At 48.9% G+C, this 12,948-nt stretch overlaps 1 protein-coding gene across 1 annotated transcript in view; it reads right to left on the bottom strand.

Moving 5' to 3' along the window:
* LOC146870958 (26S proteasome non-ATPase regulatory subunit 11-like) overlaps positions 1-12,948 on the bottom strand; it is a 342,192-nt gene that overhangs the window by 113,894 nt on the left and 215,350 nt on the right. The window contains exons 4-5 of the mRNA XM_085648093.1: positions 12,759-12,830; positions 12,184-12,241 (exon numbers count right to left, since the gene is read on the bottom strand). Of these exons, the coding sequence (XP_085504219.1) occupies positions 12,184-12,241; positions 12,759-12,830 (130 nt within the window). The remainder of the gene's footprint in view (positions 1-12,183; positions 12,242-12,758; positions 12,831-12,948) is intronic.

Genomic DNA, 12,948 nt, shown 5'->3' with positions numbered 1-12,948 from the left:
TTATCTGGATTGTATATTTGATAAAGCACACTTTCACATCTCGCAGTACAGCAGTGCTATACAAACTTGAAAATTAATTAAATGACACTGTCAACTAACCATCTAAAGCATCTTTTTTAGAATGTATATTCACACAAGCGTTTAGGGAACAAGAGCACAAAGGACCATGTCACTCCTTTGCAGTTGTCAGCATTAGGAATGATACCACGAAACACCACTATTGCATCCACCCTGAACATTAAATGTGGACAATAAGGAGTATAAAGTAAACAACTTGCCAGTGGGTAACAGAAGTCTATGCAGTGTACAATCCAGCAGGATACACCCATTTTATTAACAGGCTACTCATGACGTGGAGGTGCACAGACAGCAAACAAATGTACTACACTCACCACACAAGTACTTAGCACCACAAAATTTCATAGCCTCTTTAACATCTAACACTGTGCTTTAGGTGTGTAAACAATACTACTCAGCGCCTTCACAATTGCGAACAAGGCACATCTTTTGCTAATGTTTGCAATTCAATAAATTACTTAAAGAGGTGGCAGCTAACGAAAGAACCTCTTCTAAGATGACTCCTTAAGATACAAAACAATGCATTGGTTACAAGGATGGGCTGTTAACTCTTGTGAGGACAATGAAATCCCATGTATTAGCAGATACTGCTCAACATTAGATTTTTAGACCAGCTTCAGTCACAGGGTGTGGGGTACAAAAGTACTTTGCTCCAGAGAAAACACTCGGGAAGCAGCCTTGGTAAGTTCTAGACCGTCAGATTCATTCTCTCTCAAATTCTCTCACTTTCAGTGTTTTATAGAGCGCGACCGTGACCCGTTAGGGTATCGGAGCACTTCACAGACAAATAGAACTTTCAGTGCAAAAAGAGCAAGCAATCATAACTAACATCTGAGAGAGAATATACATAAAAACAGAGCAGGAGCAGATCAAATGCACCTACCTCCACCTTTGCCCGCTAAGGTTATTTTCCAACATGCTAAACACCACACACAAGAAGATAAATTTCAATTACATTTGGGCACAGCCAAGGCAGATCTGGGGTCGGCCTCTCCGAGAAGGGGTTACATTCTCCATTAAGTTATGCATACAAAGTTGTACATCTGTATTATACCATGGAGATGACTAATGCCTGCACTGCCATTTTAAGGTCTGATGTATCTAGGAATGGTTTAGGTTTTTTGAGGTAGCTTAGGTGAAACCTGGTGTTTTGGGCTAGAGTGTTAATGTGGGACTGCATGTTCAGGTTCTTGTCCAGCGTGACTCCTAGTTATTTGGCTGAGTCCACAATAATCTGGATGCAGTCCATCGGGGTGATTGACCTGGTCCATTCTAAAATGTCAGTGAACTCTTAAGAGGGGATATTAGTAAGAATTCAGTTTTTGCGCATTAATTTTGAGCTGATTACTGGCTAACCATTACACGGTCTGCTTTAGAGTCTCATTAATTGTCTTGATCTCGAGGGATGAGATTATGATGTAGATCTGTGTGTCATCTACATACATATGAAAGATGATGGCGCTACGCAGGATTACCAAAAGTGGTTCCAGATTTAGGTTAAAAAGGTAAGGGAAGCGACTTGAGCCTTGCATAACTCAGATATTAATCGAGGAGGAAGAAGATAGATTTATATTAACCAAGACTCTTTGAGAGCGGTTCTGCAAAAAGGATTTAAACCATTCGAGAACGGTTCCTCCTAAACCCATCCTGTTTGAGTCGGTCTAGTCATTCTCAAGGTTAACAGTGTCAAACATCGACGATAGGTCCAGAAGAATTAAAAGATACATTTTGTCTTGGTCTAGTGCTTGTTGGGTGTCATCCACAATATGGAGGATTGTGGTTTCAGTACTGTGATTTGGATTGAAGCCAGATTGACACTCATCTAGCATATCACTCATTCTATTTTTCTCAGTTTCACTCTCGCTCATGTTCTGTCATTTGATATCATTTTCTCTCATGCTCTTCTCACAGTGGGGGGTAGGAGGAGACCATTCTGGACATAATTATGTCAGCACTGTTAATAATGGATGTCCTGGCAAAAACAGTTAACCTTTTAAACAGTAGACAATTTGTGCATACCTGGACTATTTGTTACCTATATCTCCTGAATGGTGGTCACTCCTCGAATATAGATGACCATCCTTGACAAACAGCAGCAATATTTGGCATTCTAGCCTGCAACAATGGTATAGTAGTGTCTGTTCGCTACATCCGGATGCCATCTCAGTTCTGACTATGCAGAGTCCTTGGCCTACTCGTACTAACCCTGGCACAATGGTGGCCATCTCGAATATGATTACAGCTATTTATGGCATACTGTTGCCATACACAACATTATGGTGCCCAGCACTAGCACAATAGTGGTCTTGGCACAAAGTGCCCCTTTTTGACATGCCTGGTATTTGATGCAAAACATAACTGCACTGGGTTCCTGTTATCCAGGTTCCCAGTGCCAGATCTTTCCTTAAAACTGTACCATTGTTCCCTCAATTTGCAATACCTGTTGCACCCCCTGTAAGTCCCTAGTAAATGGCACGCCTGATACCTAGGGCAGGGAGGCTATAGAGGGTCCCTGAGGGTTGCAGCATGTATTGTGCCACCCTAAGGGACCCCCTCAGCAAATTAATGCTAACTGCCATTGCAGGCTGCATGACATCCAGAGAAAAGTGAAGACCTAACATGTCACGCCTCTGGCGTACCAATGCTTACAGAAACTGCTTGTTATATAAGTAAGTCACCCCTACAGCAGGCCTTACATCCCTAAGGCAGGGTGCATTATATTCCATCTGAGGAAAAATCGGCATGAGCAGATATGCCTCTGTGATGTCCATGTCGATTCTTGGACATTGACAGTGAACAGGGAAGCCATTTGAGTATATGTACTGGGCACTGGTGATCACATTTTCCCCAGCTACATGTTTGCTTCATTGCAACTCCAGATACTTGGTATCAAGCATCTCGCATTAAGCCCACACTGATTCCAGTGATGAAGTTAATACATGCACCCAGTGGGCATCTTAGAGGTGCCCCAGAAAACCTATCAATCTCTACTGTACTGGCTGACTGATGTCGACCAGCCTGCCACCACAGACAGGTTTACGACCCCCCTGCAGGGGAGAGACCGTGCTCCGAGGGCCGAGACAATGCCTGCTCCTCCAAGCAGGATGGCTACGTAATCAGAATGTTTAAGGCAGGAGGCTTCAAAGGCCTCTGCCACCTTAGGCTTTCCCTAGACTGGAGAAATGCCACCCCCTGCACCGGGACAAGCGGGAAAATTAGCTAGCCAGGATGCATGTTCTCTATCAGGCTAGTTCCGCCCCTAAGATGGGCTACCTGACGTGAACACGAAAACTCAAATTCCACCATCTGGGTTTTTGGTGGCATTAGGCTCAATGGGCCAGGGTTATGGCCACTTCCCACAAGAAGTGATCATAGAGGGGCTGTAGTAGCCCTAAAGGTAAGTAGTCCATTGGCTATTACCCATCACTCCCATTAGCGCCCCTAAATGGAGTATTTTGGCGACACCCCTAAAACCAGGAACTTCGATTCAACAGATCCAGAAGGAGCACAAAGAAGAGCCGCAAGAAAACGAACTGAAGACTGCTGTGGAAGTTTGACACCAAATCCTGCCTGCACCAGTCTCTATAATCGTGACTCGTCCTGCAGCTGAGCAACTACCAAGAACCCCGGTAGACTGGCAGCCCTTCACAAATTGCCAGCAATCTCCCTTGGAGTAGAGAAGCTACTCCCCTATGGTCTGCAGACATCAAAGCAGAAACTGGTTCACAGTGTTGCCGCTCCCGGGCCAACCCAACACAGCAACCGTCCGGGCAGAGGTATCTGTGCTCCCGAAGGTCAGATTGCGCCCCTCCACCCCCTAACCGAGTAAGAGAACACCAGGAACTGCACAGCACCAATACCTGGGGTACTGGACCCCTTTAAGCAAACAAAGCCATCGAGAGTCCAATCCTGACTCCCACTACAGACTGAGATCGAGGGACATCAGCACTGCAGAGATCCACCTCCAGAGTGGCCTAGCAAACGTGATTTCTACACCCTCAACCGGCGAGACCAACAACCGCGAGGGCCTTTAATGCACAGAGTGCAGCCGACTCATCCACTCTGCACTCAAGTGCCCCAGCCCTTTACCCAAGAATCCACTGTGTCTTCTTGCTCCCAGGAATCTTGTGGCCTGAGCCCCCTGTTGGAAGCTCACAGGCTTGTACCCAAGTCTACCTCTGCAGCCTGTTTTTAAGTGGCTCCCCTTCTTTCTACCGGCGCAGCATGCAAAGCTACCAACCCAACCAGCACCTCTGTACCCAGACGCCCCAGGGCAGGTAACTGCTGGCAGTACTTTTGAGCTTGGCACCATACGATGCTAGGTCCCGAAGAAACCGGCCCTCCTCCCCCCCCCCTTGTATTTTCAGTGATATGACCATCGTAAGCACGGATTTTATATTAAAAACAGCTTTGGACTATATAATTTCCCGTTGAAAGGCAATATTTCTCTATGTGTTCCCATACCTGGCGTGTCATGCAGTTTAGTGCTTACTTTTCCTCCATGTTAAAGAACAGTAGATGTTTCAGCAGCCAAGCTAATGTGCTGCATAGCTAAATACATATAAGGTCCCAAAGGCGAGACTGATAAATTGGTCTAGGATTTATTCTTCCATGTGTCTCATTTATTGTCTGAGTACAAAAAATGCTTAGCACTACCCTCTGACAAGCCTAGACAGCTCGCCCACACTACCACAAGAGAGAGCTTTTAGTGTTCTAATGTTTACCTCTGTAAAACGATAAGGGTCGCCTGGACTCTACACAGTGTACCTAGTTTTGGTCCACTATACAGAGAGCCAGCTTCCTACACACGCCGTGAGAAAAAATGAGTCCCAGGGAGAAGTGTGGTGCAGCAGCCAGAGTGGCTGACTCCGGAGCGAAGGACTCCTGTTTCGATCCCCAGCACAGGTAACAGCTCAGCATCATGAGACACTGGGCAATAGCTCATTTAATCTCCAAGACGGGTGACAAGTTTACCCTATACAAAATGTGGAATTTTCAGGCAATCCGCGAGATGGATGCAGAAGTCAGTCAATAAGGCCAGTTTCAGGCAAAGAATATCAACAGTGGACTGCTGAGCTTAGTCTGAGTGGAGAAGAGTGTCAGTCAAGTGATCTCTATATCATGTCGTAAGTATTTCACACCCTCCTGCCCAGTTGCCATGTACTGTGTAAATGGAGTCCATATATATCCATTGGTCTGCTGGCATAAGGACCCAAAAGTCCTCAAGAAGGTACGGGCAAAATGTAACATTAACCAGCCAGTTTCTGACAATTGGCACAGCAGTACAACCTAAAAGCACTGTGAGCCGCCTCTTCACCAAGAGTAGCAATACTGCAGCGAGCTTGCAGACAGCAGCAGGGATATTCTCCACATAGCCAAGTAGGCCTACTAATGGCAATCGCAGTATTCCATGGGTTATGATTTCTGCAATTACCTCAAATACTCAATCCCCGTACTCGGCGATGAACGGGACCTGCCAGGCCAGATGTAGGAATCCAGCCTCCTCCTCCCCACTGTGCATGCACCTGACCTTGTGGAGGCCCATAGTGTAGCTGAAGGGGTGTACAATAAAGTCAATGCAGGTATTTGAGGTATATCAGAAGAAGCCAGTAATTGGGAGGGATGTTACTTACCCTACATGCATTAATTCATGGCATGTAGTGCTGTACATTCACATGCTTTGCATAGTCCTGCCATCTAGTGTTGAATCCAGATCTGCGCAAGCTATTTTTCTTTGAAGTCTTCAAGGGAAGAGCTCGAGTGACTTCTCTACTTGGTGATAATGCGCATGGATATATACTCTATTGTCATATTGTTTTCCCATAGGCGGGTGAGAATGGAATATAATACGAGTGTAGTACACCTTGCGTTCAAGATGTGCAAGCGGTGCCCTAATAGCGTGCAGCATCCCCATCTACTTGAACATGCAGATCCCGGGGATATTAGCTTTAAAGGCTTCCTAGAGCACACCCGGAGATTGCACCAAGTGTGTATTATGCGTGAAGTACTCCACAATGGTGTCTCTGACCTCAAAGCAGAACACCTGATCTCCGAAAGCGTTAGGGGGAGGTCAACATGAGAAGGCCTGGTGCATGGCCACGGCCATGCATAGCCTCAGTACCATCAGGGCCTGGTCAGAGTGTGCCAGGCAGATGTTCCGCCCTATGAGCCAGAGTGTCAATTCACAACCAGGAATTATAGGAGGTTCTGATGCAGGTGCCCAGTAGGCCCCACAGGGTGTTGCATCCGCTAGGTATTAACCAGGTTGTGATTCAACATTATGGTGTGTGGCTGCGCAGTCATGCATGGATGGATGGATGAGAACGCTGTTCCACTCGGGACTTGTCGGGATACACTAGCACATTAAAATCCCCACCCCAGATTATCGAACAGCCTAGTCCAAGCACTAGATGACATCAAGAAAGGAAGAAATCCGGGCTATCACGTTTGGGCTGTACACATCAAGGTGACAGCCTTGCTCTCCAATATACCATGAAAAACTAGGTAGCTGCCCTATGTGTGCTTCACCGCAAGAATGCTCTATCGCAGTCCTTTCCAAAGTACTACTGCCACCCCCAGGCATGAGCAGAATATATAGCTAAATGTGCTCCCTTAAGCAGCCTAATACAGGACTGCTCAGCGAGGTGTAGATCTTGCAAGAAGGCAAGATCTATTTTATTATGCCACTGAAAGTAAGCAAATAGCTGCCTACCCACCTCCCCAAATGTATTCCACAAAAGGAAGGTGATGTTAGCCATGGATAATGCGCAGCACCAGGTGCCCGCAGGTAAGGAAGGTGCTCATATCCACTGGCTCACACTTAAGGACAGTATGGGGCAGTAGCAGCAATCACTGACGCGGCGCCTCAAGTGTATGTGGAGAACTGTACAAAGACAATACTAACATAACTACATCCCAACCCACCCCCTTAAACACCACATCTTTGTTGGAGACATATCCCCTGTGATGCCCAACAAAACCAACAATGCAAGCCCAAGAAGGGGTAATTTACATAACCTAGCGGAATCCGCCCCTAGGGGCATCTCAGGAGCCAGGCGGGACTCCAGTCGCGGTGGAGGATGGGTGGTCACGATACTCAAGAGGTAACCTTGCCACAGTGCTGTGTGGCAGGCTGCCCACACCCGAAGGTGCAGGCGACCTCACACCAAGGGACATGTTCAGCCCCAGCAACTCCGAAAGTAAAGTACAATGCAGCTTTGCATTGGGAGGATGGCGATCCACAGTGTGGGCCAAGTCGGACAGCCCACAGCAGGTCCCGTCGGAAAGCCAAAATCTCAGGAGGCAAGTCTCAAATTGGAGGGGTATCCAGGAGACGTGTGCTGTGCACCAAAGAGATGGACAGAGTATCATGGGGTAGCACCGGCTAGTCAACGCAGTCATTGCTGTTAAGCAGACCTCCAGGGTGATTTGCTGTGAACTCACAGTTAGTGATTTTCTTTACCTGCTGCCGACTGAATTTCAGGACCATTTTAGGATGGGTGAACAGGTGGGTCTTCCCATGTGCCGCTACTTTCAGCTTGGCGGGTTACATAAGTGTTAAGAGTCGGGAATCTCGGATTGGCGCAAGGATGTCCTTGTGTCAAGCAGGGACCCACTCCTCCACGTCAGGGCAAAGGATAACCCCTTTTTGGAATGACCCTTGCTCACCCTCTAGGTGCGTGGCGTGAGCAGCCAAGGCGATTCTTCAGGCGTTGTTGGTTAAGCAATTATAATCACACACACAGTAAACACATCAATCCCCCCAGAAACGGACACCAGGCTTAGGTATGTGAAAATACGCTCCTTTATATAAAAATAGATCTCAATATGCAGACTTATCACAAGACTAGTAACGTTGTTTGGATGCCACCAGGTTATAAAGCAGACAAGCAGTTCTTTAAGCGGGTACTTTAGTCTTTTACCAATGTCACTTGAGGGATTCCAGTCTTGACTTACTTCAGGCCTACCGCGGCTCACGCATCTGTCGTGGGCGCGCCTGCGCCGTGCACAGCCCTTCCCGGCAGCTCCGGGGCGGCGGGAGGTGAGACAGGCGTGCGGTGCGGATAACGGGGAAATAAGGCGGTGCGGGCCCCGAGCCAGATACTGGAACTCATTTAGTGATGTGGAGGGTCGGCACAGGTCAGTGCGACTCTCAGCTTGGGAAGTGTTCTTGGGTCCTCAATCAGCGGGTGTGGGCAAGTAGGCAGGCGCGGCCAGCGACCCTTAGCACGGCGGTGCAGGGGGGTCTCCACAGCGGGGGCGACGCAGCCTGGGGTGTTCCAAGGATAACGAAGCGGGGTCACAGGGCACGGTCCGTGCAGCTGGTGACCCGGCGAAGATCACGATCGTTGGAAGGATTCCGGCGGGAGGGGTGACAGCGCTTTCAGCGCGCTCCAGTGGCAGGCGGTGACAGGGGTGCAGGCAACCTAGCCCGGGGACAGAGCGGCTCCGGACGGAGCGGGGCTCTCACGGGGTTGAGGCAGGCAAGCTCCTGAGTGTCACGGCCCTAGGAGGGGCGATGAGGGGCGCAGTCTTTCCAGCGGGATGCGCACACGGCTCGAATTGGAGGACGAGCAAAAGCACAGAGAACCCACTGGTCCTGGGGTTCAGTTCAGGGGGCAAGCTCAGATCAAGCCCTTGGAGAATGTTCAAGCACAAAGCAGCAAAGTCTTTTCAGCAAGTCTCTTCGTCTCCTTTCCCAGCAAGGCAAGCAGCAGGCCAGCTCCTCCAGCGTCTTCTTCTCCTTCTAGTCGGGCAGAGGTTCTTTGTGGTAAACAGGATTCTGATTTCTTAGGAGCCAGGCTCCTACTTTTATACGGTGATTCTTTTGTTCTTTAGCGCCAGGGGGCCTGGGCCTGGCCCAGTCCAGTTCTGGAGCACTTTGTTATGGTGACTCTGCTCTTTCCTTTCAGCAGCAGGGCAGAGACATCAGCCGCTCCACAGGGGGCGGCGCCGGCTTTGTGGTGGCAGAGCACAGGTCTATTCAAGAGTCAAGGTGTACTCCTCCCACCCATCCTGGTGTCATCTCTCTACCCACCACCTGGCAGCCAACCTGTCTCTGGGGATTCCCCAACCCTGCTCCTTACTGTTGCTAGGCAGAACACACACACACACACACACAGCAGAGGCGGGCTGAAATGGCCAGGTCAGTAAATACTAACTTTCTAAAAGTAGTATTTACAAACCCAGGATACCAAAATAAACTGGACTACAAGAAGTATTTTATTATCCTGAGTTCAGGCATACTAAACTGGATATTCGACCATGCTCTATGAGTCCACTGGGGTCACAGCGTGTAGTGACTCCAGCAGCCCATTCTGGCCTATGGAGAGCAGGTAGCCTTCAATAGTGAAAAACGAAAATGGCTGTAATACACTACTAAGACATGCCACACACATCAGGGCATGTCCTACCTTATGCCTACAATGCACCCTGCCCTGGGGCCTACTAGAGGGGTGGCTAACCTGTAGTTAAGGGAAGGTTTAGGGACTGGCAAGTGGGGGCACTTGCGCAGTCAGCGCGACAGTCCCAGACTGCACGCAGGGTCTGCGGTGGCAGACCCTAGACACATTTTACAAGGCTGCTTTCTGTGGGTGGCGCAACCAGCGCTGCAAGCCCACCAGCAGCATTGGCATTCACAAGCTCTGGCACCCCTGGTGCACTTTACTGGGGACTGACAGTAAATCCAATAAACCAATCATGAACATCAATTACAGGTACACTTTACCTAGGGAGCACTTGCACTGCGGCACGGATTAGCCGTGGCGCAGTGCCCTGAGCGGACACCACCAGCAAAACAGTTGAGGCACACCATCAAAAAAAGTGGAAGGGAAACTCACGCCAAGGTGCCAGGTCTAACACATGCATACGTCAAGTTCACCTTCAAGAGCAGTATATTGGCCAGTAGCAAGTCTTGACGAGCATTTTTTTACTGCCAGCCTAAAGTAGACCGAGATCATATTTCCCTGATAATGGTGCTCCATATAGACCCTAAATAGTCGCAGCTTTGTGCTCCTACTCTGTACTGCAGGAAGCGGGCAATGATCGGGCATGCCTGGGCGCTCAGTGGGGGTCTATGGCCCAACAAGCAGCGAGTATGCTCCATGAAGAAGTGGCCTGTCAGCTGTTAACTAAATAGGGACTTAAGCATCTCCTCAACGGAGTTAAATTTTCCCCACGGCGATCAACTCAGGCAGGCCCAGGATTCCTCTACTATACCTTTGGGAGCAGGCCTCTAAATCTTCATTCTTTTCCGTAATGACTTCCAGGAACTTTTCCATGCATAGCAGTTGTTCACTGTGTGTTGTGCCAGCGCTCTCCACATTGGATATTCGCTGCACCAGCTGATCCAGGAGACTGACATTCTTTTCCAGCTTATCATTCATGTCATCCAGTCTGTTGATGAGTCTATCGTGTGCAAGCTCTGCCGCTCCTTAGTCAGCACAGTTTTTTACATCAGGGCCTGGGTCCACCCAAGGGCTGTCCCCAAGCACGGGAGCATCCCCCACCTCCATGTCCGCCCACCCGGAGGGCGTCTTTCTTAAAAGTGATCTTGGGCTGGCTGCGATCATGCATCCTGATGGCTCCCACACCGCCAAGTGGGCAAGGTGCACCAAGCAAATGAATCTAAATGCAATGCTATCGTCTGGGTGCAATGCAAGGGAGCCCAAGGTACAGATTTCCGGGTTGGAGAGCGCGCAGCAGGCACTGGGCGGTAGTCACCAGAGGTGCCCACATGTCAGGGCTGAGGAATCTGCCTTCTGTTGCCAGGTTGCAGAGGAATCAGTTCCTGCCACACCCAGAGAGCTCGATGGCGTTGAGCAGACTAAGGCGGCACAAGCAGGCCAAGGCCATTCCTTAAGAGACCTTCAACAAGCACAGTAATTGGGGGGGGGGGTGGAAGGGGAGGGTAGTCATCCAGGAGGTTCGTAGTCAGACCAGTCCCCAGCCTCATGGGCCAAGGCTGGTAGGTGATAAACACGGAGGGGCTGTTGGTTTGTGGGCCGTGTAGCAATGCATTAGTGGCAGAGAGGGACCGCCAGATAAACAGTGCATCGGGCCCAGAAGGGAACGCCTTCACATGTGGAACGCCCTGCCCCATCTGTCTCTCATGCTCACCTCCAACCCCCACAGCTATGCCAGTGATTGGCCTTAGAGGCCTGGCCAGGCTCAAAACATTCTTCAACAATGCCGCTGCTCAGCGAGCTAGGTGCTCTTACATGGCGAGCACTTTCCAACCTCGGTTCGCTCCTCGCTGGCCCACTGCAGCAGCCTCAGCACTCTGTGTACCACCCTTTCGGTCAGAGATGCGGGGTCTCAATGGAGCTCCAAATACATTTCCTTCAGGGGTGGTGGGCACGGCAGACCCCGCTTAGCCAGGCATTCCCTCCCAGGCTCTGCAACCTCCCATCTGTCCCCTGGGGGCAACCCCCAGCCAGCCGTAGCTATACAAGGCCTTTCCACGTGGCCTTCACCTCATAGGCTGCGGGCAGATTTCCATGGGTCATCAGTTTTCAGGAGAAACAACTGGTTTCCTTGGATCGCCACATACTTCAGGGAGCATCCCTGCCCGGTGGCGCCAGCAGACACAGCAGACACAGCAGGATGGCAAGATTATTGCAGGATTAACAAACCGATCAGCAGACCCTCCCTACTAGGTGTCAATCTTGTGGTGTGGTTCTCAAAAGCCCACATCTGTCACTTAATCAGTAGAGCTGATGTAGTGTCATTTTATTATAACAGGAGATCGAGCACAGGAAGAATTTTATGGTCATTTTATAGGCATGAAGTCAGTGAAGCCACCATGAAACACTATCAGTCACTACATTGATATAGGAGCACACGGTCACACAGTCATAGCTAGTACTGGAGTGCAGGAACAAAAGTTCTGAATCAAAGTACAAATTCTGTTATCAATTTAGCAGCTGCTTTTCTCCCCAGCCTCTAGTGGATTAATGAAACAAGAACACCCCAAACCAGAAGCAAATAGAGCACACAGCCAATTAAGAGCAATACCATGCAAAGGATGAAATAGCACTTGACAAAATTGCACACCTATGACTCAGACACTGCATATTCCAACCTGCAAATTACATGCAGACTCACCAAGGAGCAATGCCTCCTGATATCGCTTTGTGTCGAAGTATAAAGATACAAGCCGTGCCTGCAAGAGAAAGACAGAATAGACTGAGCATGGAGGTTCTCAGCACAGCCCTTAGAAAAAAAAACACAACCAACTCAAACTGTAGCAAAATTATTTTGCCCTCAATACACATTTTCTGGAAAACATTGTGATCAGAAATATGCACGTGCTTTTGATAGTATTACATACGAGCGATTTTAAACTGTACAGAACTAAGCCCACGTCAGTTTTATGTGTACTGTCAGACCAACTCAAACATTATTTATACACCTAACTAGGAAAAGTCAAATAAGCTTGTAACAGCAAAGGCATTATGACTGATTGGGGAGGGGGGGGGGGGTGGGGGGGGGGGATCTTAAAGCATAGGCAGAAAAGCAAAAATAATCAGGGCTAGGGGGGAAAAGGACAAGTAAAGTTAAGTGCAGATCTCGAAATTATGGGAAAACAGAATGGTTTAAGGCTAGCTATGCTATTACCCTGTCCTAGAAACAAAAATATCCCTTTGATGTGAAACGAAGGTATGGATGAGAGCTCTTACCTCTAATGCCTGGCGGAGAAAAGTTCGCTTCTCTGATTTGGCCCACTCAATGCACTCTAAACACAACTCGACCTTCAAAAAACCAAAAGAATGCACGACTCAGAAAGGAACAGACAACTTCGTATGGATGCAATTGCTCCGATCGACACAAAGCCACCTCAACTGTGACATGGCTTAGATGCTACCACCG

This window comes from Triturus cristatus, chromosome 1_1 (assembly GCF_964204655.1).
Source record: "Triturus cristatus chromosome 1_1, aTriCri1.1, whole genome shotgun sequence".
Classification (NCBI taxonomy): domain Eukaryota; kingdom Metazoa; phylum Chordata; class Amphibia; order Caudata; family Salamandridae; genus Triturus; species Triturus cristatus.
The sequence above is the reverse complement of the archived record's forward strand: the minus strand, read 5'-3'. Positions and strand labels throughout refer to the sequence as shown.